This window comes from Sorex fumeus, unplaced genomic scaffold, assembly GCF_029834395.1.
Source record: "Sorex fumeus unplaced genomic scaffold, SorFum_2.1 ptg000101l, whole genome shotgun sequence".
Taxonomy (NCBI): Eukaryota; Metazoa; Chordata; class Mammalia; order Eulipotyphla; family Soricidae; genus Sorex; species Sorex fumeus.
The window spans coordinates 29,867-51,895 of NW_026606158.1; the positions used below are offsets into that span (position 1 = coordinate 29,867).

The 22,029-nt window shown below is 57.6% G+C and overlaps 1 protein-coding gene across 1 annotated transcript in view; it reads left to right on the forward strand.

Moving 5' to 3' along the window:
* Window positions 1-921: 921 nt before the first annotated feature.
* Window positions 922-22,029, forward strand: part of CLSTN3 (calsyntenin 3) — a 36,478-nt gene continuing 15,370 nt past the window's right edge. The window contains exons 1-12 of the mRNA XM_056134733.1: window positions 922-1,154; window positions 3,241-3,363; window positions 3,651-3,846; window positions 5,580-5,788; window positions 5,895-6,044; window positions 6,491-6,676; window positions 7,377-7,643; window positions 9,463-9,575; window positions 15,979-16,141; window positions 17,611-17,667; window positions 18,977-19,134; window positions 19,275-19,423. Coding sequence (XP_055990708.1) covers window positions 1,091-1,154; window positions 3,241-3,363; window positions 3,651-3,846; window positions 5,580-5,788; window positions 5,895-6,044; window positions 6,491-6,676; window positions 7,377-7,643; window positions 9,463-9,575; window positions 15,979-16,141; window positions 17,611-17,667; window positions 18,977-19,134; window positions 19,275-19,423 — 1,835 coding nt within the window. The 5' untranslated portion in view covers window positions 922-1,090. The remainder of the gene's footprint in view (window positions 1,155-3,240; window positions 3,364-3,650; window positions 3,847-5,579; window positions 5,789-5,894; window positions 6,045-6,490; window positions 6,677-7,376; window positions 7,644-9,462; window positions 9,576-15,978; window positions 16,142-17,610; window positions 17,668-18,976; window positions 19,135-19,274; window positions 19,424-22,029) is intronic.

Consider the following 22,029-nt stretch of genomic DNA (forward strand, 5'->3'; position numbering starts at 1 on the left):
TTCAAAGGGAGGGTGTGACTTGATGGTCATTCGGCAGCCAGGATTTGCAGATGGCACACATTAACTGTGCAACTAGGTTAACGCAGATTTGGGGCGTGAGTGTGTGCACACGTGCACGTGTGCATGCGTGTGTGCGCGCATATGTGTGCATGCATGTGCGTTTGCACGTTTGTTTACGTGTGTGTACATATGTGCGTGCGTGTGTGCACGTGTGCGTGCGTGCGTGTGTGCACGCACGTCTGTGTGTGCACGGGTGTACACACGTAGTGTGTGTTTGTGCGTGCGTGTGCACGCACGTGCGTTTGCATGTTTGTGTATGCGTGCGTGCATGCGTGTGCGTGTGTATGCGCGCGTGTACAAGTGCGTGTACATGCGTGCACGTGTGCACGCGTACATGTGTGCGTGCGTGTGTGCATGCATTCGTGCATGTGTGCGTACACGTGTGTGCATGCGTACATGTGTGCGTGCGTGTCTGCATGCGTGTCTGCGTGTGTGCACGTGTGTGCATACGTAGCGTGTGTTCGCGCGCGCGTGTGCATGCGTGTGTGCATGCGTGTGTACTTGTGTGTGTCTGTGTGTGTGTCTGTGTGTGACGTGAATCCGGCCCCTCCTCACCTCCCTCGGGGCTCCACTGACGTCTCCCTTCCCCACCCCCGGGCTCCCAGCTCTCGAGTCCCCCGCTGGCCCCCCGATTCCTCACCCCTTCTACGTCTTTCCAGCTTCCTCCCGGGCCCCCGCAGTTCCCTTGCTCCCCCGGATTGCAGTCAAGAGGAGGTGGTGGGGGGAAGCCCGCCTCTAGAGCACGCTCTCCGCGAGCCCCCGGGGGCCCCGGCTCCCGCCCCCCTGCAGCACCTGGCCCCCGCCCCCGGCCCGCGATTGGCCGGCGGCCGCGTCCGTCCGCGCCTGGCGGTGTGACGTCATTCTGCAGCAGCCCGCGGGGTGGGCAGCGGCGGGCGAGCAGCCGGCTGGAGGCATCGGGGCGCGCTGCGGGAGCCCCTGCCCGGCCCGACCGCCCTCCCCGCCGCGGGGGCCTGCAGCCCACCCTCCGGGCCCGAGGGTCGCGCCCCGCGCCCCGTCCCCGCGCCTCACCATGGCCCTGCTGCTGCTGACCCTCGGACTGGCCGCGCTGCTGCCCGCGGGCGCCGCCAACAAAGGTGAGTCCGGGGGCGCGGGGGGGGGGGGTGGCGGGGAGGGCGGGGGCGCAGGTGACAGGTGGCGACCCCTGCCCCACCCCCTGGCCGGCCTCCCCCCGCCCCCCGCCCGTGTCACTGCGTCCTGGGGCGGGGGGGCCCAGGCTGGTCCCCGCGGGGTGCTGTCCAGCGGGGGGCTTCGTCCTGGGAGGGAGTGGGGGTGCCCACCCCCCGGCCCCCGGCGGCCCCCGGCGTGGCGAGCACGTCGCTCCTGGCGTGTGTGTGTCTGCGCAGAGCCGCTGGGATCACGCGCGCACGCAGCTGGGCTGGGGGTCACCCGAGCTGTCCCCTGGCGCTGTCCCCTGGCGCACGCACGCGGCCGGGTGGGAACGAGGGGGACACCCCCGCCCCGGCCCCCCCGCCCAGGTCGAGGAAGGGCATAAGTGGGTGTGTGGGGGCTGCTGGGAGGCGAAGGGGGGATGAGGCGTGGGAGGGGGCTGAGGAGACGGGAAAGGGCAAAGGGGGAGGCAAAAAAATTTAAAATAATGAAAGGGAAATAAATGAGGAGCAGAGAGGAGGGTGGGAGGGAGCTGGGGTCGGGTCCAAGGAGTCGCCCCAGGAGCTGGGAGGAGTCTGCGCCGCTGTGGACGTGGGGTTCAGCGGGGCGGCTGCCACCACCCCCTCCCCACTCTGCTGGGACCCCCAGCCGGCTTCCGGCTCACCTGTCACTTCCTGCGCTTTCTTGTTCACTGACTTTTCAGAGACGGGAGCTGGAGGGAGGGGGGGGGATTGTCCCTGGCAGGAAAGGGGGCGTGTGGTTGGGGGGGGGAGGTGGGAGAACGGGACGCAGGCCTTCTTGCTCACCACCCACCGCCCTTTTCTGACTCAGTTTCCCTGGGGTCTCTCCTCCCTGGCCCATATCCTGCTCTGCATGTGCTCTGAGAGCGGGGTGGGGGGCAAGGCGAGATGAGCAAGGGCAAGTCCCGGTGAAGCAGGTGCAGAAAGATGGAGGGGGGAGGGGGGAGGGGGGAGACCCCCCCCCCCCCCCCCCGCCTTCCCAGGCGGCCCCTCCCTGGTAGGAAATGGGGACATTTGGGGAGTCTGTCCCTGGGAGATCAGCTGAAGGAGGGAGAGGAGGGGAGGGGGCTTGGAGAGGGGGTGATGACCCCAAGTTGTGAGTCTGTGTCCGAAGAGAGGTTCAGGGAGTGGGGGTGCCGCTCACGGGAACTGTGTGCTGGGTGAGGGGGGGTGAGAAGAAGAGGGACGTTCTTGTTTCTAGGTCACTTCCATAATCCCTGAGGATGTGGCTCTGCGGGGGGCCAGTTCTCTGGCACCGATTTCTCCCTGTCCTATCCCTGCCCTTCTCTGTCCCCTCCCTCTGGCCTATAAATATTCTCTCTGTCCTTTCTCCTCTTCTTCCCTCCACTGGGGGGCCCCCCCCCACAGGGCTTTAGGTTGGGGTTTGGGGGCGGGGCGGGGGATGGGGCGTGCAGTGAGGATTTTAGGATCAACACAGTGAGGATGGCTCAAAAAAAAAAAAAAAGAAATCCGGATCTCAGGCCAGGACCTTGCCTTGAGCATCTGAGGGCCTGGGTTCGAGTCCCACAGCACTGCGTGCACTCGCGCGCACACACGCGCGCACACACACGCACACACACATGCACACGCACGCATGCGGTCTTGGGAAACTTCTAGATCTTCTCATCCTAACTCTGTCCCGGGTCTTGGCCCAGCGTTGTGTCCTGAAAATCAGATCTCTGTTCTCCCGCCCTGGAAATCCCTAAAGAAAACTCCCCATGAAACAGTTCTGACCATGTTTCCTGACTGGAGGAGGTTGGGGGGGTGGGGGGCAGTGCTCCCCCCTCCAGGCTGTTGCCATGGAAACTGCAGCAGCCAGGAGAAGGCTGTGACCTCCCACAGACCCACTGACTCCTTTGCACGCGGAGTGCTTCGTCTGCAGTGCTCCCTCCTGCGGTTGCTTCTGCCGGCTGGCTGGGGTGTGTGTGTGAGTGTGTGTGTGTGCGTGTGCGTGTGCAAGGCCTGTGGGCATGTCTGGGTCTGCACAGGCCCAGGCAGTACTGAGGCTCTGGGGCGCTTCTGTTCCCTCCAGCCAACAAGCACAAGCCGTGGATCGAGGCCGAGTACCAGGGCATCGTCATGGAGAACGACAACACCGTTCTGCTGAACCCCCCGCTCTTTGCCCTGGACAAGGACGCCCCCCTACGCTACGCAGGTGCTTGGGGTCGTGGGGGGGTCCCCCCAGGGAGGGGTTGGTGATGTGAGGTGGGTAGGCTTCTTCATGAAGAGGGGAAGGGAGCGAGCGAGCAGGATGTGGGGCAGGCAGGGGTTATGTTCCTGGCAAGACTGGCCAGGCTCAGTCCTGGCTGGGGCGGTGGGATCGGAGGTCACCGTGGTCAGCCCAGGGGGGGTTGCCGGGCTGAGGTGGGCGTCCGGTGGGGAGAAGGCCGAGCCTGGAGGCGGGCTGGGGCCATAACTCTTCTTCCCTCCACCACCCGCCAGGCGAGATCTGCGGCTTCCGGCTGCACGGGGCCGGGGTCCCCTTTGAGGCCGTGATCTTGGACAAGGCCACGGGGGAGGGGCTCATCCGGGCCAAGGAGCCGGTGGACTGCGAGGCCCAGAAGGAGCACACCTTCACCATCCAGGCCTACGACTGCGGCGAGGGCCCCGACGGCGCCAACACCAAGAAGTCCCACAAGTGAGGCGCCCGTGCCGGGGCCCATGCCCAGTGCCCCCAAACCCCCGCCTGACCCCTGCCCAGTGACCCCCCCACCCCCCACCTGGGTCTCACGCCCGGCGCCCCCCAATCCCCCTGCCCTACCCCCACCCAGCGACCCGTCCTCCCACCCAAGCCCCACACCCAGCACCTGGGCCCCATGCCCAGTGACCCCCCCCAACCTGGGTCTCACACCCAGCGCCCCCTACTCCCCCCTTGGCCCCCCCACCCATCACCCCATCTCTGTCCCCGCCAGCACAACTCCAGTCCTTGCTGCCATTCACCAGCCTTTGCTCTGGGGGTGCCGAGAAGGCTGGATGGTGGGTGGGACCCCGGGGGCAGCCTGGCCCTGCCTCCTAAGACCCCCGGTAACTGGGTTGTTTTTATCAAGGGAATTGGAGGTAACCCGGTGGAGTGAGGTGCAGGAAGTCAGTTGGTGGGGGCCATGTCCAGCAAGGCCCCCAATTTATTTGGTTAGTTTGGGGGCCACACCCGGCGATGCTTAGGGCTGACTCCTGGCTCTGCACTCAGGGATGACTCCTGGCGGTGCTCAGGGAACCCTATGGGATGCCGGGGATGAGCCCTGGGTTGGCCTCTTGCGAGGCAAACGCCCTCCCTGCTTTGCTATCGCTCTGGCCCTGAGGCCCCAAATTTAGTCCTCAGCATCATTGGGTGGCCCTCCCCCTCCCCCTCCCCCACCCTGGGAGCCCTGGGGAGGCCCCTGGGCCAACCCTCAGACTCTTGAGAATTGCTGAGTGGCCCCTCTGAGGAGGAGGCTGGTGACTAGCCCTGCACGTTGGGCTGTGATGAAGATCCAGGAGAAGGTCTGAGTCAAGGCAGCCTCCCTGTCTGATGCCTGGGGAAGGAGGAGGAGGGGGGAGCAGGAGGATGGGGGAGGAGGAAGGGGAAGAGGAGGGGGAGGAGGAGGGGGAGGAGGGAAAGGATGGGGAGGAGGGTGAGGATGGGGAAGAGGAGGGGGAGGAGGGAGAGGAGGGAGAGGATGGGGAGGAAGGAGAGGATGGAGAGGAGGAGGGAGAGGATGGAGAGGAGGGAGAGAATGAGGGGGAGGAGGGAGGATGGAGAGGAGGGGGAGGAGGAGAGGGAGGGAGAGGATAGGGAGGAGGGAGAGGATAAGGAGGAGGAGGGGGAGGAGAAAAAGGATGGGGAGGAGGAGGGGAGGAGCAGGAAGATGGGGAGGAGGAGGAGGGAGAGCAGAGAGGGGATGGGGAGGAGGGAGAACATGAGGAAGAGGAGGGAGTAGATGAGGAGGAGGAGGAGGAAGAGGCCGGGAGGAGGAAGCTGCCATCAGTCATTCCATACCCCCGCCATGCCCACTGTCCTGTTCTCTGTTCTCCCTAGCTCACAGTGCTCTCCCCATCCTCCCCCCCACACACACAGGGTCCCAGTGAGGGCCCAGGAGATGGCTCCAGCACGGACCAGCCTTAGCCCCCAACCCAACATGTCCCCGCAATCCCGGGGTTGGGGCTCCAGGGTCCGAAGGGCCCGTGAAGGCCAGGGGACCCCCAGGGAACCACCACCGGCACGTGACTCGAGTCCTCAGCTCAGCCCTAGAGCGTGACCTCCCGCCCAGAACCTTCTGTCTCGACGTTCCCCGGGGCTGCTGCTGGGCCCTCTCTGGGGGGGCTCGGACCCCGGCCGATCCCCCTCCCCCAGGCGCCTGGGCCAAGGCTCCGCCCCTCCCCTCCCCCCCGCAGGGCCACCGTGCACGTGCGGGTCAACGACGTGAACGAGTTCGCCCCGGTGTTCGTGGAGCGGCTGTACCGCGCGGCCGTGACCGAGGGCAAGCTGTACGACCGCATCCTGCGCGTGGAGGCCGTGGACGGGGACTGCTCGCCCCAGTACAGCCAGATCTGCTACTACGAGATCCTCACGCCCAACACCCCCTTCCTCATCGACAACGACGGTGCGGACCCCCGCCGGACCCCAGCCCCTCCCGGCTGCTGTGGGGTGGAGGTGGGCCCCCCGGGGGGTGGGGGTCCCTGACACTCTGCTCGCCCGCACCTCTCCAGGGAACATCGAGAACACGGAGAAGCTGGAATACAGCGGCGAGAAGCTGTACAGGTTCACTGTGACCGCCTACGACTGCGGCAAGAAGCGCGCAGCCGATGACGCGCAGGTGGAGATCCAGGTGAAGCCCACCTGCAAGCCCAGCTGGCAAGGTGAGAAGCCCCCGGACCGGCCCCCTGGGTCTCCCCAGAGCGCCAGGAGACAGAGAGAGACAGAGGCAGAGACAGAGATGTTGAGAGAGAGAGACAGTGAGACAGGGACAGAGACACACAGAGACAGAGACAGACAGAGATGGTGAGAGAGACAGAGAGAAAAAGACAGGAGAGGAGAGAGAGAGAAAGAGAGACAGTGAGAGAGTCACTGAGAGACAGAGATGGTGAGAGAGATGGTAAGAGAAAGACCTAGAGAGAGACAGAGATGGTAAGAGAGACAGAGACAGGAGGCAGAGAGAGAGAGAGAGAGAGAGAGAGAGAGAGAGAGAGAACGAGAGGAAGAGGTGTCTGGCTCGGCTCCCCAGGGCGGTGGGCCTGGGGACAGGCTTGGGTGGCGGGGCTGGGGCCCTTCCTCTCCCCACGGTCCCCTTGCCTCCCCTCTGCAGGCTGGAACAAGAGGATCGAGTATGCCCCCGGGGCCGGGAGCCTGGCTCTGTTCCCTGGCATCCGCCTGGAGACCTGTGACGAGCCTCTCTGGAACATTCAGGCCAGCATCGAGCTGCAGACCAGCCACGTGGCCAAGGGCTGCGACAGGGACAACTACTCCGAGCGCGCGCTGCGCAAGCTCTGTGGTGGGTGTGGCCCGCGCCCCGCCCCCTGCGCGCCCCCCCCCCCCCCCCCCCCGTCCTGCACCCTGCGCCTGCGCGCCCCTGCGCCCCTACGCCACTGGCCCGGTGCCCCACTGCCCTGCACCCCGCCCCTGTGCCCTGCAGGCCGCGCCCCAGCGCCTCTGCCCCACACACCCTGCGCCCCACGCCCCTGCGCCCCTCGCCCTGCGTCCCTGCGCCCTGCACCCCAGCGCCCCTGCGCCCTGCGTCTGCGACCCACGCCTCTGCATCCCAGTGCCCTGGTGCCCCTGAACCCTGCGTCCACCCCTGCCCCTGTACCCTGCGTCCCAGCACCCCGGCGCCCCTGCACCATGTGACTCCCTCCTCCCGCCCCTGCGCCCTTGTGTCCTTGTGTCCCTGCACCCTGCGCCCCTGCACCTGTGCCCCGGCGCCCCCGCGTCCCCCACACCCCGGTGGCCCAGCGCCTCTTGCACCCAGCCTGTACCTGGCCCCGCCCAGACTTAGCTCTGCCGCTCTCCAGCTCTCCAGCTGCAGCCACTGAGGGTGCCGGGGAGTGACTGGGCAGGTCCAAGTGCAAGAGGCGCCTCCAGCCACGTCTCCAGGCCTGTCCCAGCTGGGGCGGGCGGGGGAGCGGAGGGCAGAGGCGGCGCGAGGAGGCCGGGGGCGCCTTCAGCGCTGATGCGGTGACCTCGGGCCCCTGTAGGCGCTGCCCCCGGGGAGGTGGACCTGCTGCCCATGCCCGGCCCCAACGCCAACTGGACGGCCGGGCTGTCGGTGCACTACAGCCAGGACAGCAGCCTCATCTACTGGTTCAACGGCACCCAGGCCGTGCAGGTGCCCGTGGGCGGCGCCGGGCCCCATGACAACCTCAGCGACCACTTCACCCTGTCCTTCTGGATGAAGCACGGCGTCACCCCCGGCAAGGGCAAGAAGGAGGAGGAGACCATTGTATGTCACACCGTGCAGAACGGTGAGCGCCGGACCCTGGCCCTGCCGGCCGCTCCTGGCCCTCGGCTCTGGGTGTGTGTGTGCGCGTGTGTGCGCGCGTGTGTGAGCATGCTCAAGCATGCTCAAGCATGTGTGCGTGTGCTGAAGTGTGTGTGCGCACACAAGTGTGCTGCGAGTGTGGTGAGTGTACATGCAGGTGTGTGCTGGTTCATGTATGTGTGTGTGCTTGCGAGTTTGCATGTGTGAGTGCTAGAGTGTGTATGCGATTGTGTATGTGTTTGATTGCACGTGCAGGTGTGTGAGCAAACGTGTGTATATGTATATGAGTGTATGAGTGTGTGAGTGGATGTGGATGTGTGTGTACGTTTATATGTATATGCATGTTGTGCGTGTTTATGAGTGTTAGGAGAATGTGTGTGAGTGTATACAAGTGTGTGAGCAAGTGCATGTGTGTGTCTGTGAACATGTGTGAGTGTATATTTGTATGTGTGTATGAACCTGTACGTGTGAGTGTGAGAGCGTGTGTGTATATGAGCATGTGCATGCGTGAGTTTGTGAGAATGTGTGTATGTGAGTGTGTGAACACGTGTGTGTGAGCATGTGTGTGTATGAGTGTGTATATCTGAGCATGTGGGCATGTGAGTGTGTCCGCCTATGTGTGTGAGAGTGTGTATGTGAGTGTGCATAGGTGTGTGAGCATGTATGAGCGTGTGTGTGAATGTATATGTGAGCATGTGTGTGCATGTGTGAGTGTGTTAGCATATGTGTGTGAGCGTGTGTGTGAGTGTGAGCGTGTGTGTGTGAGTGTGTGCGTGTGTGAGCGTTTGTGCACATATGTGCATCATATGTGTGTGCGTGTGTGTGAGCATGTGTATGAGCGTGTGTGAGTGTGAGCGTGTGTGCATGTGTGAGCATTTGTGTGCATGTGTGTGCACGTATGTGCATCATATGTGTGTGTGAGCATGTGTATAAGCGTGTATGTGAGCGTGTGCGTGTGTGAGCATTTGTGTGCATGTGTGCACGTATGTACATCATATGTGTGTGAGCGTGTGTATGAGCGTGTGTGTGAGCGTGTGTGTGCGTGCATGCGTGTGAGCATGTGTGTGAGCGTATGTGGATATGTGTGTGAGCATGTGTGTGTGTGTGTGTGTGTGTGTGTGCACGCCTGCTCCTTTCCTCTCCCTTCGGGTTTCCTGGTTTTGCCGCTTTCTGAACCGCTGAGGTTTCCTCCTGGCCCCCAGCACCCCCCCTGCTCTCAGCTGCCCCCCCATACCCCATCATGTCAAGGTTTCCCAGACCCACCCCTGCCAGCTCTCCTGGGGAGTCGCGCCCCTCCTCTTTCTCTCCCCATCCCCCCTCCTCCCTAAGGCGTCTGGGCCCCTGGCCACAATCCCCTGCCCTCTGCTCATTCTCCCAGGGGGGTCTCTGCGGAGCCCACTTCCAGTCCCAGCCAGCGTGCCTGCGCTCCTTCTCGGTTGGAAAGTGTGGCTGGCTGGGGTGTTTGTCAAGGCCCACTCAGAGTGTGGGGTGCAGAGGGGGCCCCGGGAGCCACTGGGGCTGGACATGGGACATGCTCAGGATGTGAGTGTGTTTGTGTGTCTGTGTGAGTGTGTGTGTGTGCACCCGCTCTGAACAAGGGAGAGGGAACAGAAATGGAGAGATGGAAAGAGAGGATAGAGGGAAAAAGAGGAGAGGTGGAGAGAGTGAGAAGAGAGAGGAGAGAGAGAGAGTGAAAGAACAGGAGAGAGAGCAGAAGGGAGACAGGTGGGATGGGGAGACGGGTGGGAGGGGAGACGGTGGGCTGGGGAGGCAGCTGTACCTGACCCCACCCCACCCCCCAGAGGACGGCTTCTCCCACTACGCGCTGACCGTCCACGGCTGCAGAATCTCCTTCCTCTACTGGCCACTGCTGGAGAGCGCCCGCCCCGTCAAGTTCCTCTGGAAGCTGGAACAGGTGAGGCTGCCGGCCCCTGGCCCCGGGTTCGCCCCTTGCAGGCGGGGGGTCAGGGGCAGGGGCTGCCGTTTCTCTGGGTGCCTCTGTCTGCCCTCAGCCCTGACCCCTCTGCTCCCAGACTCGTCTCCAGCAGAAAGCGCCATGGGATTAGTTAGATGGGAATGGGGGGGCGGGGTTTGCTCCGAGCATTGGCGTGCATGCCGGGCACACACCAGGCCTGGGTTTGATCCCCAGTACCGCATGACCCCCGCTAGCTCTGACACCCCCTAAAATGGAAATATACAACACCACTGCAAATGCGCCGTCACCCACTGCTTAAAAACATTACTATTCTTTTTTATACTTTTTATAATGAAGCAATAACACAGCGGTAAGGCGTTTGCCTTGCGTGCAGCCAGCCCAGCCGAGCCGGGTTCAATTCCTCTGCCTCTCTCAGAGAGCCTGGCAAGCCACCGAGAGTACCTCGCCCGCACGGCATAGCCTGGCAAGCTCCCCGTGCCGTATTCAATATGCCAAACACAGTAACAAGTCTCAAAAAAAATGGTGACATTACTGGACCTGTTCGAGCAAAATTGATGAACAGTGGGAGGTCAGTGACAGTGACAGATTGTGCCCTCACAGCTATAGCACAGAGGATAGGGCGTTTGCCTTGTATGCGACTGACCCAGCCGACCCAGGTTCAATTCCTCCGCTCTTCTCGGAGAGCCCAGCAAGCTACCGAGAATATCTCACCCGCCTGGCAAAGCCTGGCAAGCTCCCCGTGATGTATTCGATATGCCAAACACAGTAACAACAAAGTCTCATGATGGAGACATTACTGGGCCCGCTTGAGAAAATCGATGAACAACGGGAGGACAGTGACAGTGACAGTGACATTGTGTACCATGAATTACCAAGTCACAGAGTTATTCGTGACTGGGGTTCAGGCGTACAGTGTTTGAGCACCCATCCTGTCTCCAGCATCCCCTTCCCTCTGCCAGTGCCCCCACTTCCCCTCCTCCCCCCCACCTGGGCTGACCTCTAGGGCAGACACTTTCCCTCCTAAGGGCACCGTGGTTTGCAGAGTTGTCACTGTCCTGCGTATCACTCCGCCTCTTTTCAGCCTCCAGTTCTCAGCCAAACTGACCACGTCCCCCATCATTCCTAGTTCACCCCCCACTTCATGTCATTTCTTTTATTTATTTTTTAAACTGTGTTTTGGGTCACACCCAGCGATTCTCAGGGCTTACTCCTGGCTCTGCACTTAGGACTGCCTCCTGTCGGGCTCAGGGGACCATAGGTGGTGCCAGGGATCGAACCCTGGATAGCCCTGGGCTTGACCTCACAACATCTCTTTCTTCTCTAGAACCTTCCCTGCATGTTTGTGACTCTCAGCCAGGCAGAGGTAGAGTAACTGAGAAAGCAGATCTGGAACTGGAGCGATAGCACAGTGGGAAGGGTGTTTGCCTTGTATATGGCTGACCCGGGTTCGATTCCCAGCATCCCCTACGGTCCCCTGAGCACCTCCAGGAGTAATTCCTGAGTGCAGAGCCAGGAATAAGCCCTGAGCATTGCCTGATGTGACTGAAAAAGCAAAAAATATAAATAAATAAATAAATAAATAATAAAAATAAAAGCATAGAATCAGTTCTCTTGAGAGAGAGAGAGAGAGAGAGAGAGAGAGAGAGAGAGAGAGAGAAAGCAGGTCATGCTGAGGCACCCAGCTGAGATACCCTGTATGGTTTGAGGGACCCCCTAACCCCGAAATCTTGGACTTAGCAAAGGAGGATCCTGAGAATCATCCTCCCCCCCACCCCTCCCCCACCCCCTCCGGACTGGCAGGAGGCTTCAGTGATGCCCCAGAGCATCCAGAGAGAGTCTCGCGATGGTTCTCACCTCACATGTGAATTCACACCCCTATTAGAAACGACAAATCCCCAAATGGACAAAAGAGGGAAATCAGTCCACAGAGAGAGCCTTCTCGAAGCGGAACCCCACAGGCCAGTGTGGGCTCATCAGTTTTCCCCAAGGGAGAGGCTGACTCAGGGAACGGCTGAGAAGGCCAGATGTGGAAGGCTGAGGAAGGGCACGGAAGGAACACACAGACTTGGCGATCGAGGGCTGTCTGCAGTTGCTGTTTTTTTTTTTTTCTTTTTAGGGACCGCATACCACAGTGCTGGGGTCAGGATGCTAAGGCATGGCTGGTACATCCTGATGGTTTGGTGGCCAGGCCATGCCATGCCGGCCCCACAGTGCATGGTAGCCGTGAGGGCCACACCGGGCCACACCAGGCCATGCAGCGGGGAGAGGGGATGGGGCTGGAGGTGTGGGGGATCGAACTCAGGGCCTCACATTTGCAAGGCATGTATCCACCCCCCACCCCACCTTGCAAACCCCACCTACCTATATAATCCCCAGAACAAGAGGTTTCTGATTTTTGTGGCTCTCTTCGCTTTCACTTCGATCTTTCTCTTTCTCTTTCCCTTCTTCCCTCTCTCCCTCCCTTACCCTCCCTCCCTTACCCACCCTTTCTTCCTTTCTTCCTTTCTTCCTTTCTTTCCTTCCTTCCTTCCTTCCTTCCTTCCTTCCTTCCTTCCTTCCTTCCTTCCTTCCTTCCTTCCTTTCTCCTTCCTTCTTCCTTCCTTCCTTTTTCTCTCTTTCTTTTTCTTTTCTCCTTCCTTCCTTCCTTCCTTCCTTCCTTCCTTCCTTCCTTCCTTCCTCCCTCCCTCCCTCCCTCTCCCTCCCTCCTTTCCTTCCTCTCTCTTTCTTTTTCTTTTCCCCTCCCTCCCTCCCTCCCTTCCTTCCTTCCTTCCTTCCTTCCTTCCTTCCTTCCTCCCTCCCTTCCTTCCTTTCTCTCTATCTTTTCTCCTTCCTTCCTCCCTCCCTCCCTCCCTCCCTCCCTCCCTCTCCCTCCCTCCTTTCCTTCCTCTCTCTTTCTTTTTCTTTTCTCCTCCCTCCCTCCCTTCCTTCCTTCCTTCCTTCCTTCCTTCCTTCCTCCCTTCCTTCCTTTCTCTCTCTTTATCTTTTCTCCTTCCTTCCTTCCTTCCTCCCTCCCTCCCTCTCCCTCCCTCCTTTCCTTCCTCTCTCTTTCTTTTTCTTTTCTCCTCCCTCCCTTCCTTCCTTCCTTCCTTCCTTTTTCTCTCTTTCTTTTTCTTTTCTCCTTCCTTCCTTCCTCCCTCCCTCTCTCCCTCCCTCCCTCCCTCTCCCTCCTTTCCTTTCTCTCTCTTTTTCTTTTCTCCTTCCTTCCTTCCTTCCTTCCTTCCTTCCTTCCTTCCTTCCTTTTTCTCTCTTTCTTTTTCTTTTCTCCTTCCTTCCTTCCTTCCTCCCTCCCTCCCTCCCTCTCCCTCCTTTCCTTTCTCTCTCTTTTTCTTTTCTCCTTCCTTCCTTCCTTCCTTCCTTCCTCCCTCCCTCCCTCTCCCTCCTTTCCTTCCTCTCTCTTTCTTTTTCTTTTCTCCTCCCTCCCTTCCTTCCTTCCTTCCTTCCTTCCTTCCTCCCTCCCTTCCTTCCTTTCTCTCTTTATCTTTTCTCCTTCCTTCCTTCCTTCCTTCCTTCCTTCCTTCCTTCCTTCCTTCCTTCCTTCCTCTCTCTTTTATTCCTTCCATCCTTCCTCCCTTTCTCCCTCCCTCCTTCCCTTCCTTCCTTCCTTCCTTCCTTCCTTCCTCCCTTTCTCCCTCCCTCCTTCCCTCCCTTCCTTCCTTCCTTCCTTCCTTCCTTCCTTCCTTCCTTCCTTCCTTCCCTCTCTTGGTCACACCCAGCGATGCTCAGGGCTTACTCCTGGCTCTGCAGTCAGAAATAACTTCTAGCAGTGCTCAGGGGAGCATATGGGATGCTGGGTCAGCTGCATGTAAGGCAAACACCCTGAACTATTGCTGTACTATTGCTCCAGCTCACCACAAAGTTCTGCCTTTATTATCCATTTGAGCAATTGAAAGAGCGACCAAGCAGTTGTACCTCTGGGGGAAAACAGGCCATGGGAAACTTTCTGTTTTACGGGCACACCTGGCTAGATGGTACCTCACAGATACCGCACTGCTTTTGGGTTTGATTTTGGAATCACACCTGATGGTACCCAGGGACTTCTCTTGGCTCTGTGCTCGGGGTTTGCTCTGGTGGTGCTTGGGGGACCAGGTGGTGCCAGGTATAGAACCAGGGTTGGCTGAACGCAAGGCAGAGCTGCCGCCACCCTCTCTATGTCTCTCTGATTCCTTTTTGTGGGATCCTGTGAAGTGCAAATCTACTGACACCATTTTTCTAACAACTCAGATGCTGGTTCACAGTAAAATATCTTTATTTTTAAAAAAATTTTTTTTTAGCTGAACTTTAAAGTGACTTTATTTTTTTAATTTTTTTTAAAAAAATTTTTATTAGTGAGACATCATGAGGTACAGTTGTAGACTTACAAATTTTTGTGCTTGGGTTTCAATTATACAATGATCAAATACCCATCCCTCCACCAGCGCCCATTTCCCACCGCCATGGATCCCACTATCCCTCCCACAGTAAAATATCTTTAAAGAAGGCACCTGTACTGTTTTTTGTTTTGTTTTTTTTTTAGACACAGTTCTTTGCTCACCCACTAGATTAGGGTAGTTACCACTGGTTACCAGTGTTGCTTAATGAAGTTGGTCAATAGAGAGAGTTCACATATATAGCAATGGCTTTATGAAATGGTCCCAGTGGAAATAATGGTTCCATCGAAATGGTCCTACTGGAAACATTGGTTTCATTGAAATGGTCCTACTGGAAACAATGGTTCCATCAAAATGGTCCTACTGGAAACATTGTTTCCATCAAAATGGTCCTACTGGAAACAATGGTTCCATCGAAATGGTCCTACTGGAAACATTGTTTCCATCAAAATGGTCCTACTGGAAACAATGGTTCCATCGAAATGGTCCTACTGGAAACAATGGTTTCATCAAAATGGTCCAACTGGAAACAATGGTTCCATCGAAATGGTCCTACTGGAAATAATGGTTCCATGAAGTGGTCCTACTGGAAACAATACTTCCATGAAATGGTTCCACTGGAAACAATGGTTCCATTTGGCTGTCAGGATAGCTGGGGTGGGAAGCAGGCTATCCTATCTAGATACATCTAGTTGTACTCTGTGATGCTTGTATAACAAAGTTGCACAGCAAAGCATGCCTAGAACGCCTCATCATTAGGCAATGCATGGTGATGGGTAAACATCATTTCTGTCTGTACTGGGAGACCAAAAGAATTCATGTGACTCACCTTATAGACTCAGTTTTATCTCCGAGGTCTGGAGCAAACTCCAAATATCTGAGGTGTTCCCGCACCTTAAGCTTTCTGTGAGGGACAATGGCACTTGCCTTGCACATCCATGAACACACATGTACATGTATGCAAGCATACATGTATACAAGATTTCCTGTTTTTTATTCTTTTTAAATTTTTATTTATTTATTTTGCTTTCTGGATCACACCCGGCGATGCACAGGGGTTACTCCTGGCTGTGCACTCAGGAATCACTCCTGGCAGTGCTCAGGGGACCATATGGGATGCTGGGAATCGAACCTGGGTTGGCTGCGTGCAAGGCAAACGCCCTCCCCGCTGTGCTATCTCTCCAGCCCCAGATTTCCTGTTTTTTAATTATTATTATTATTATTATTATTTTGGTTTTTGGTCCTCACCCTGTGATGCTTGTAGGTTCCTCCTGACTCTGCCCTCAGGAATTACTCCTGGTGATGCTGGGGGACTGTATGGGATGCCGGGGACCAAACCTGGGTCAGCGGCATGCAAGGCAAACGCTCTACTTACTGTACTATTGCTCCAGCCCTAGGTGTTTCCAAAGGCTTCGCTTATTGGTCTTTTCTGTAGAGTTTTTCCCTAGAGGGTGTTCATCTGTCCCTGTGGGTTATTCCTGCTGAAAACCCAAATCTATATATTTGGAACTTTCCTTTGAATTTCAGGGCTCTGACTTGGCCCACCTTGGTGGCACTTCCGGTCAGCTGCTTGCAAGGGAAATTCCCTCCCCGATGGACTCTCATTAGGTCTTTTATACAAGGGTTTCAAAAAAACATATTGGTGGGGCTGGAGCTATAGCACAGCGGGTAGGGCGTTTGCCTTGCATGCAGCTGACCCGGGTTTGAGCCCCAGCATCCCATATGGTCCCCCAAGCACTGCCAGGAGTAATTCCTGAGTGCAGAGTCAGGAGCAACCCTGTGCATCGCCGGGTGTGACCCAAAAAGCAAACAAAAACAAGAAACAAACAGAAAAACGTATTGGCAAGATAGCGTTGTTCCCTCCAGGAAGGTCCATCCATCATCCAGTGTTCTCCCAGCTGGGCGGGTAGCAGTTCCCATGCCCGCAGAGGCTCCCGCCTGCCAGGAGGTGGCGCCACCTGCAGGCGGAGGGCGCTGAGGGTCTCCTGTCCTTCCCCACCCCGCCCCCCACCCAGGTCTGCGATGACGAGTGGCACCACTACGCCCTGAACCTGGAGTTCCCCACCGTCACCCTCTACACGGATGGCATCTCCTTCGACCCCGCCCTCATCCACGACAACGGCCTCATCCAGCCGCCCCGCAGGGAGGCTGCGCTCATGATTGGGGCCTGCTGGCTGGGTGAGGCCCGGGGAGGGTGGGAAGGAGGGAGGGACGGAGGGAAGGAGCAGCAGGAGGCTGTGGTCACTGAGGCCTCCGGGGTCTCCCGTTGATCCAACTGCCTCCCGGCCTCTGACGGGGCGGGCCCGGCCAGCATCTCTTCCTGAACCCCAGTGGGTGGCGGTGTCCACGGTGGCCCATTGCCCTGCTGGAAGTCAGTAAGCCCCAGACGATCATCAGTAGTTCACCTTTTGGGGCTGGAGCGATAGCACAGCTGGTAGGGCGTTTGCCTTGCATGCGACCAATCCGGGTTTGATTCCCAGCATCCCATATCGTCCCCCGAGCACTGTCGGGAGTAATTCCTGAGTGCAGAGCCAGGAGGAACCCCTGTGCATCGCTGGGTGTGAGCCCAAGAAAAAAAGAAAAGAAAAAAGTTCACCTTTTAAGCCCCCATCTATCTATTTGCTTTTTATTGAATCACTGTGACACAGACCCTTACAAAGCTGTTCATGGTCGGGTTTCAGTCATGCAATGTTCCAATGCCCGTCCCTCCACCAGTGTACATTTCCCACCACCATGATCATTGCCAACTATCATCGTCATGGTGGCCCCTTCTCTATCTCTTTTTTTCTTTTTTAATTTCATTTTATTTTTATAATGTAGTACACAATATTTGATTACGTTTCGTCTTTGAACACCAATCATGGTGGTCCCTTCTCTGTCCTAACTGCCCACCCCCACTTGAGGCAGGCTTCCGACGCTGGCTAGCCCTCCCGGCCCTTGTTTCCACTGTCCTTGGGTACGAGTCTCCTACTCTGTTTCTTTCATATACCACAAATGAACGCAATTATCTGATGTCTGTCCTTCTCCCTCTGACTCAGTTCACTCAGAACGATACTCTCCAGGTCCATCCATTTATAAGCGAATTTCATGACTTCATTCTTCCTGATGGCTGTATAGTATTCCATTGTGTAGATGTACCATAGTTTCTTTCTCCAGTCATCTGTTCTCAGGCATTCTTTGCTTTAATTTTTTTCCCTCCCAAGTGTGTGTGTGTATGTGTGTGTATGTGTGTATGCATATATGCGTGTATGTGTGTGTGTATGTGTGTATATGTGTTTATGTGTATGTGTGTATGTGCATGTATGTGTGTATGTGTTTATGTGTGTGTATGTGTGTATATGTATATATGTGTGCGTATGTGTGCATGTGTATGTATGTGTGTATATGTGTGTGTGTGCATGTGTGTGCGTGCGTGTGTGTGTATGTGTGTGAGACCACCACCTTGTGTTTCCTCCACCACCATATTTGCCTGTTTGTTGATGACGGAGGCCTAAGGGAATGAGCTGTGACTGTCTCAGTGGACAGTGGGACTCAGCCCAGGCCCCGCGAGGTTCCCTCTGGGGTAGAGTGGGGACCCCTCTGCTTCCTCTGTCAGTCTGTCTGTCCCCCACGACCCTGCGCTCACCGCTGCTCTTTCCTCCCTGCAGATGAGAAGAACAAAGAGAAGGAGAAGGGAGGAGACAACAGCACCGAAGCCTCTCAAGGTACTGGGTGAAGAGCCAGGCCAGACTTCTCTCTGCTTCCGCCCCGGGCGACCGCCTGGGTGCTGGACGCTTGGCCCCGGGGTTCCGAGGGCTGCCAGGTTTCCTCGGAGAGGGCAGAGCCCCGTCCCTGGCTCCTGGGGCCTCTCCGGCCACCCAGCGAGGCCAACCAACGCCCCTGCTGACTCTCGCATCCCGGACGCACGAGGCGGGAGCCGCCACACAGCCGCCACATCGGGCCTCTGAGAAGGGAGCACACATCCACCCGGTTCCTCGCATGCCCCGAAGACCCCCGCCCCCTCCTCCTCCTCCTGTGTCTCCCCGCCCCACTTCCGCCCCTCGCTTCCCTCCCTTCCCTCCCCCGGAAGTGGAGCGTTTCTCATCTCTGCGATGACGCCTGATTCATCCCAGGGTTGGGTTCTCTCTTCTCTCTCCCTCGCTCTGCTCTTCTGGCTCTAATCTCTCCTCCTCCCCTTCCTCCTCCGCCTCCTCCTCCTCCGCCTCCTCCTCCTCCTCCTCCTCCTCTGCGTCCTCCTTCCCCTTGGCTTTCTCCTCCTTCTTCTTTTCCTCCTCCTCCTCCTTCTCCTTTTTCTTCTCCACCTCCTCCTCCCCTCCCCTCCTCTCCCTCCTCCCAACACCTCCTCCCCCTCCTTCTCCCCCTCCTTCCCCTTGACTTTCTCCTCCTCCTCCTCTTCCTCCTTCTTCTTCTCCTCTTCCTTCTCCCCTCCCCTTCCTCCTCTCCCCTCCTCTCCATCCTCCCCACAACTCTTCCCTCTCTCCTCTTCCTCCTTCTCCTTCTTTTTCTTCTCCTCCTCCTCCTCAACCCCTCCTCCTCCTTCTCGCCTCTCCCTTCTCCCCCTCTCCCCCACACCTCCTTCCCCTTCTTCTTCTCCTCTTCCTTCTCCTTTTTCTTCTCCTCCTCCCCTCCCCCTCCCCCTCTTCCCCCTCCTCCCCACACCTCCTCCCCCTTTTCCTTCTCCTCCTTCTCCTTCCCCCTTTTCTCTTTCACCTCCTCCTCCTCCTCCCCCCTCCTCCTCCTCCTCCTCCCCCCCTCCTCCCCCCTCCTCCTCCCCCCTCCTCCTCCTCCTCCTCCCCCCCTCCTCCCCCCTCCTCCTCCCCCCTCCTCCTCCCCCTCCTCCTCCTCCTCCTCCTTCCCCTCCCCCTCCTCCTCCTCCTCCCCCTCCTCCTCCTTCTCCTCCTCCTCCCCCCTTCCCCCCCCCTGCTCTTCCTTCCTCTCTTTTCCCCTCCTCTCAGCTCCTCCCCCTCGACTCCTGGCTCTCACCTCCAGTCTGCTCCTGTGTTCCTGCCCTAGGAGAGCCCTTGCCGATCCACCACTACTTCCACGGCTACCTGGCCGGTTTCAGCGTGCGCTCGGGCCGCCTGGAGAGCCGCGAGGTCATCGAGTGCCTCTATGCATGCCGGGAGGGGCTGGACTATAGGGATTTCGAGAGTCTGGGCAAAGGCATGAAGGTATCGCCCCTTCCTCCCCGCCCGCCCTCCCTCCCGGGCATGCCCCCACCCCGTCCCTGTCCCCCCACCCCCCAACCCTTGCTCCCTTCCTGCCCGGCCTCCTGGTCCTGCTCTCAGCCGTGTCTGTGTCCGGGGCCCAGGTCCACGTGAACCCCTCGCAGTCCCTGCTCACCTTGGAGGGGGATGATGTGGAGACCTTCAACCATGCCCTACAGCATGTCGCTTACATGAACACTCTGCGCTTTGCCACGCCTGGCGTCAGGCCCCTGCGCCTCACCACAGCCGTCAAGTGAGTGTGTGCATGTGCGTGTGCGTGCGTGCGTGTGTGTGTGTGTGTGTGGTGGGGGGAGGCAGGCAAATCACAGAGCAGAGTCAGGTGGAGTCACAACTTCATGGCCAGAACTTCGTGGTTCCGGGGCTGGAGCGATAGCACAGCGGGGAGGGCGTTTGCCTTGCACACGGCCGACCCGGGTTCGATTCCCAGCATCTCATAAGGTCCCCCGAGCACTACCAGAGTAATTCCTGAGTGCAGAGCCAGGAGGAACCCCTGTGCAAAGCCGGGTGTGACCCAAAAAGAAAAAAAATTAAAAATAAATAAAAAGGACTTCATAGTCCCCCCTCCCTCCCCCGGGATCAGGCTCTGCACGCATCCTTCCTTGTGACAAAAGGGTCAGGCCCTGGCAGTGCCACTTGGCCCACCCCAAGTGACAGTGTCTGTAGAATGGGCCCAACAAGAATTCATCCCTCACTCTTCTAAGTTGCACTTCTAGGAGTTAGGGGTTTTGTCTTATTTTCATTGTTTTTTTTTTTTTCCCAGGTTGTCAGTGCTCAGGGATTCTTTTCAATTTCTTTTCTTTTTCTTGTTTTGTGTTTTTTGGTTACACCTGGAAGTGCTCAGGGCTCACTCCTGGCTCTGCACTCAGGAATCACTCCTAGTGGAACTCCTTAGGAGATGACGGGGATGGAATGTGGGTGGGCTACGGGCAAGGAAAAGACCCTCCTGTCTGTACTCTCTAGCCCTCAGAGACTATTCTTGGCCCAGTGCTCAGCAGTGACCCCTGGTGGCTCTTGGGGGACCATATGCAGTTCTGAGAAGTGAGTTGTGGTTGGCTGCATAGCGAGGCCCCCTGCACTAGCCCCCTGACCCAGTGTTAGCATACCTGACAGAAATTTTGACTCATGACTAATTGGCTGGATGACCTTGGGCAAAGAGCTTGTTCTTCCGCTAATTTTAGTGTAGGTTTCGTGAGCTCTGATGGCCCGTCTCTGGGTACGCCCAAAACGGCTGCCTGCTTTTATAAATAAAGTTTTATTAGAACACAGCAGCCACCCCTGTTTATTGGCATATGGTGATGGCTTTTGTTCCACTGTGGTGGCAGGCCTGGATGGTTGGAACACAGATGGTACAGCCCCGAAAGATGAAAATCCATCTGGCTCGTCCCAGAAAAAGTTGGCTGACCCGTGAATTCTAAATGAGTTATTTTGAATGCTTTCTTTATTTTTTTTTTAAAGTGGCATTACTTCAAGGTTTAAATGCCTCGGGTGTTTAAATACATAGGATAACTGAGAAATAACGGGAGCATAGGAGTTACGAATGCAGTTGGCTACTAGCTTTTTTTTTTTTTAAGCACCGAGCAAAGGCCAGTCAGGCTGGGAGAACAATAGAAGCTAAAATCATGGAATTATCATAGGAGCTAAATGATGTAATCCGGGATCCAGATCAAATGTGTTTGCTTGCCAACGTTGGCTGTTCCTTTGAAGGCATTTTCACGCCCCGGAACGGTTTATGGGTCAGTTTGGAGGAGAGACTGCCACCTAGCGGGCATCGCGTTCCACGGCAACGAGGATTTCCAACTAAGCCTCTCCTCTCCTGCCCTGCCTGCCCCGCTTTCTCCATGAACTCTAGTACGAGAAGCATCCCGGATTTGTCCCCGTTATTGGAGGGGAGTGTTTAATTCCGCGATGCTCGGGTGTTACTCCTGGCTCTGCACTCAGAAATTACCCCTGGCAGTGCTCAGGGGACCATATGGGATGTTGGGAATCGAACCCGGGTCGGCCGCGTGCAAGGCAAACGCCCTACCCGCTGTGCTATCACTCTAGCCCCAGAGGGGAGTGTTTAGAAGGGGTTCTGAGTCCCCAACAAATAAGTGGTCTTGATGACCAGGGAGGGACCCTGTAAGACCCGGCAAGGTTTATTGGGACCTGGCCTGCTGTTTCCCGATGTGGCCAGGAGGTGGCGCTGAAGGTCAAAATTAGATGCAGTCCAGGCACGTAGAGCGGCGCGTGCCAACCCGCCCCATCCCCAGATCTAGTCCTTAGAAGGTCCTGCGCTTCGGGAAGGCTTAATCCTGCAGAGAGCAAGGACTCCCACCCCTTTCAGCATGCTCAGCACCCCGACGGGGCTGTGTCCTTGCGGTAAATTCCTCCTATGTTTAGGGAAACGAGGTTGGGCCTTCTGGGGGAAAGCGATCTTGTATGTTCTTTAGGAGGGTAAGAAAGCGAGCATGCGGGCTGGAGCAATAGCACAGCAGGGAGGGCATTTGCCTTGCACGCGGCCGACCCGGGTTTGATTCCCAGCATCCCACAGGGTCCCCGGAGCACCGCCAGGAGTGATTTCTGAGTGCAAAGCCAGGAGGAACCCCTGAGCATTGCCGGGTGTGACCCAAAGAGCAAAAAAAAAAAAAAAAGCGAGCGTGCTTAGTTTTGCATTTGTAGGGCATGCACGTGTGGTTACTGCAGCGTTGTGGGAGAAGATGGAGTGTGTAGAGACATCTCAGTCCGCTTTCCTTTCCCAGAAAACACTTTGTGTTTGGGCTACACTGAGAAGTGCTCAGGGATTACTCCTGCCAGGCGCGGGAGACCTAATGGGGTGCCGGGGATCAAACCCAGGCCCAT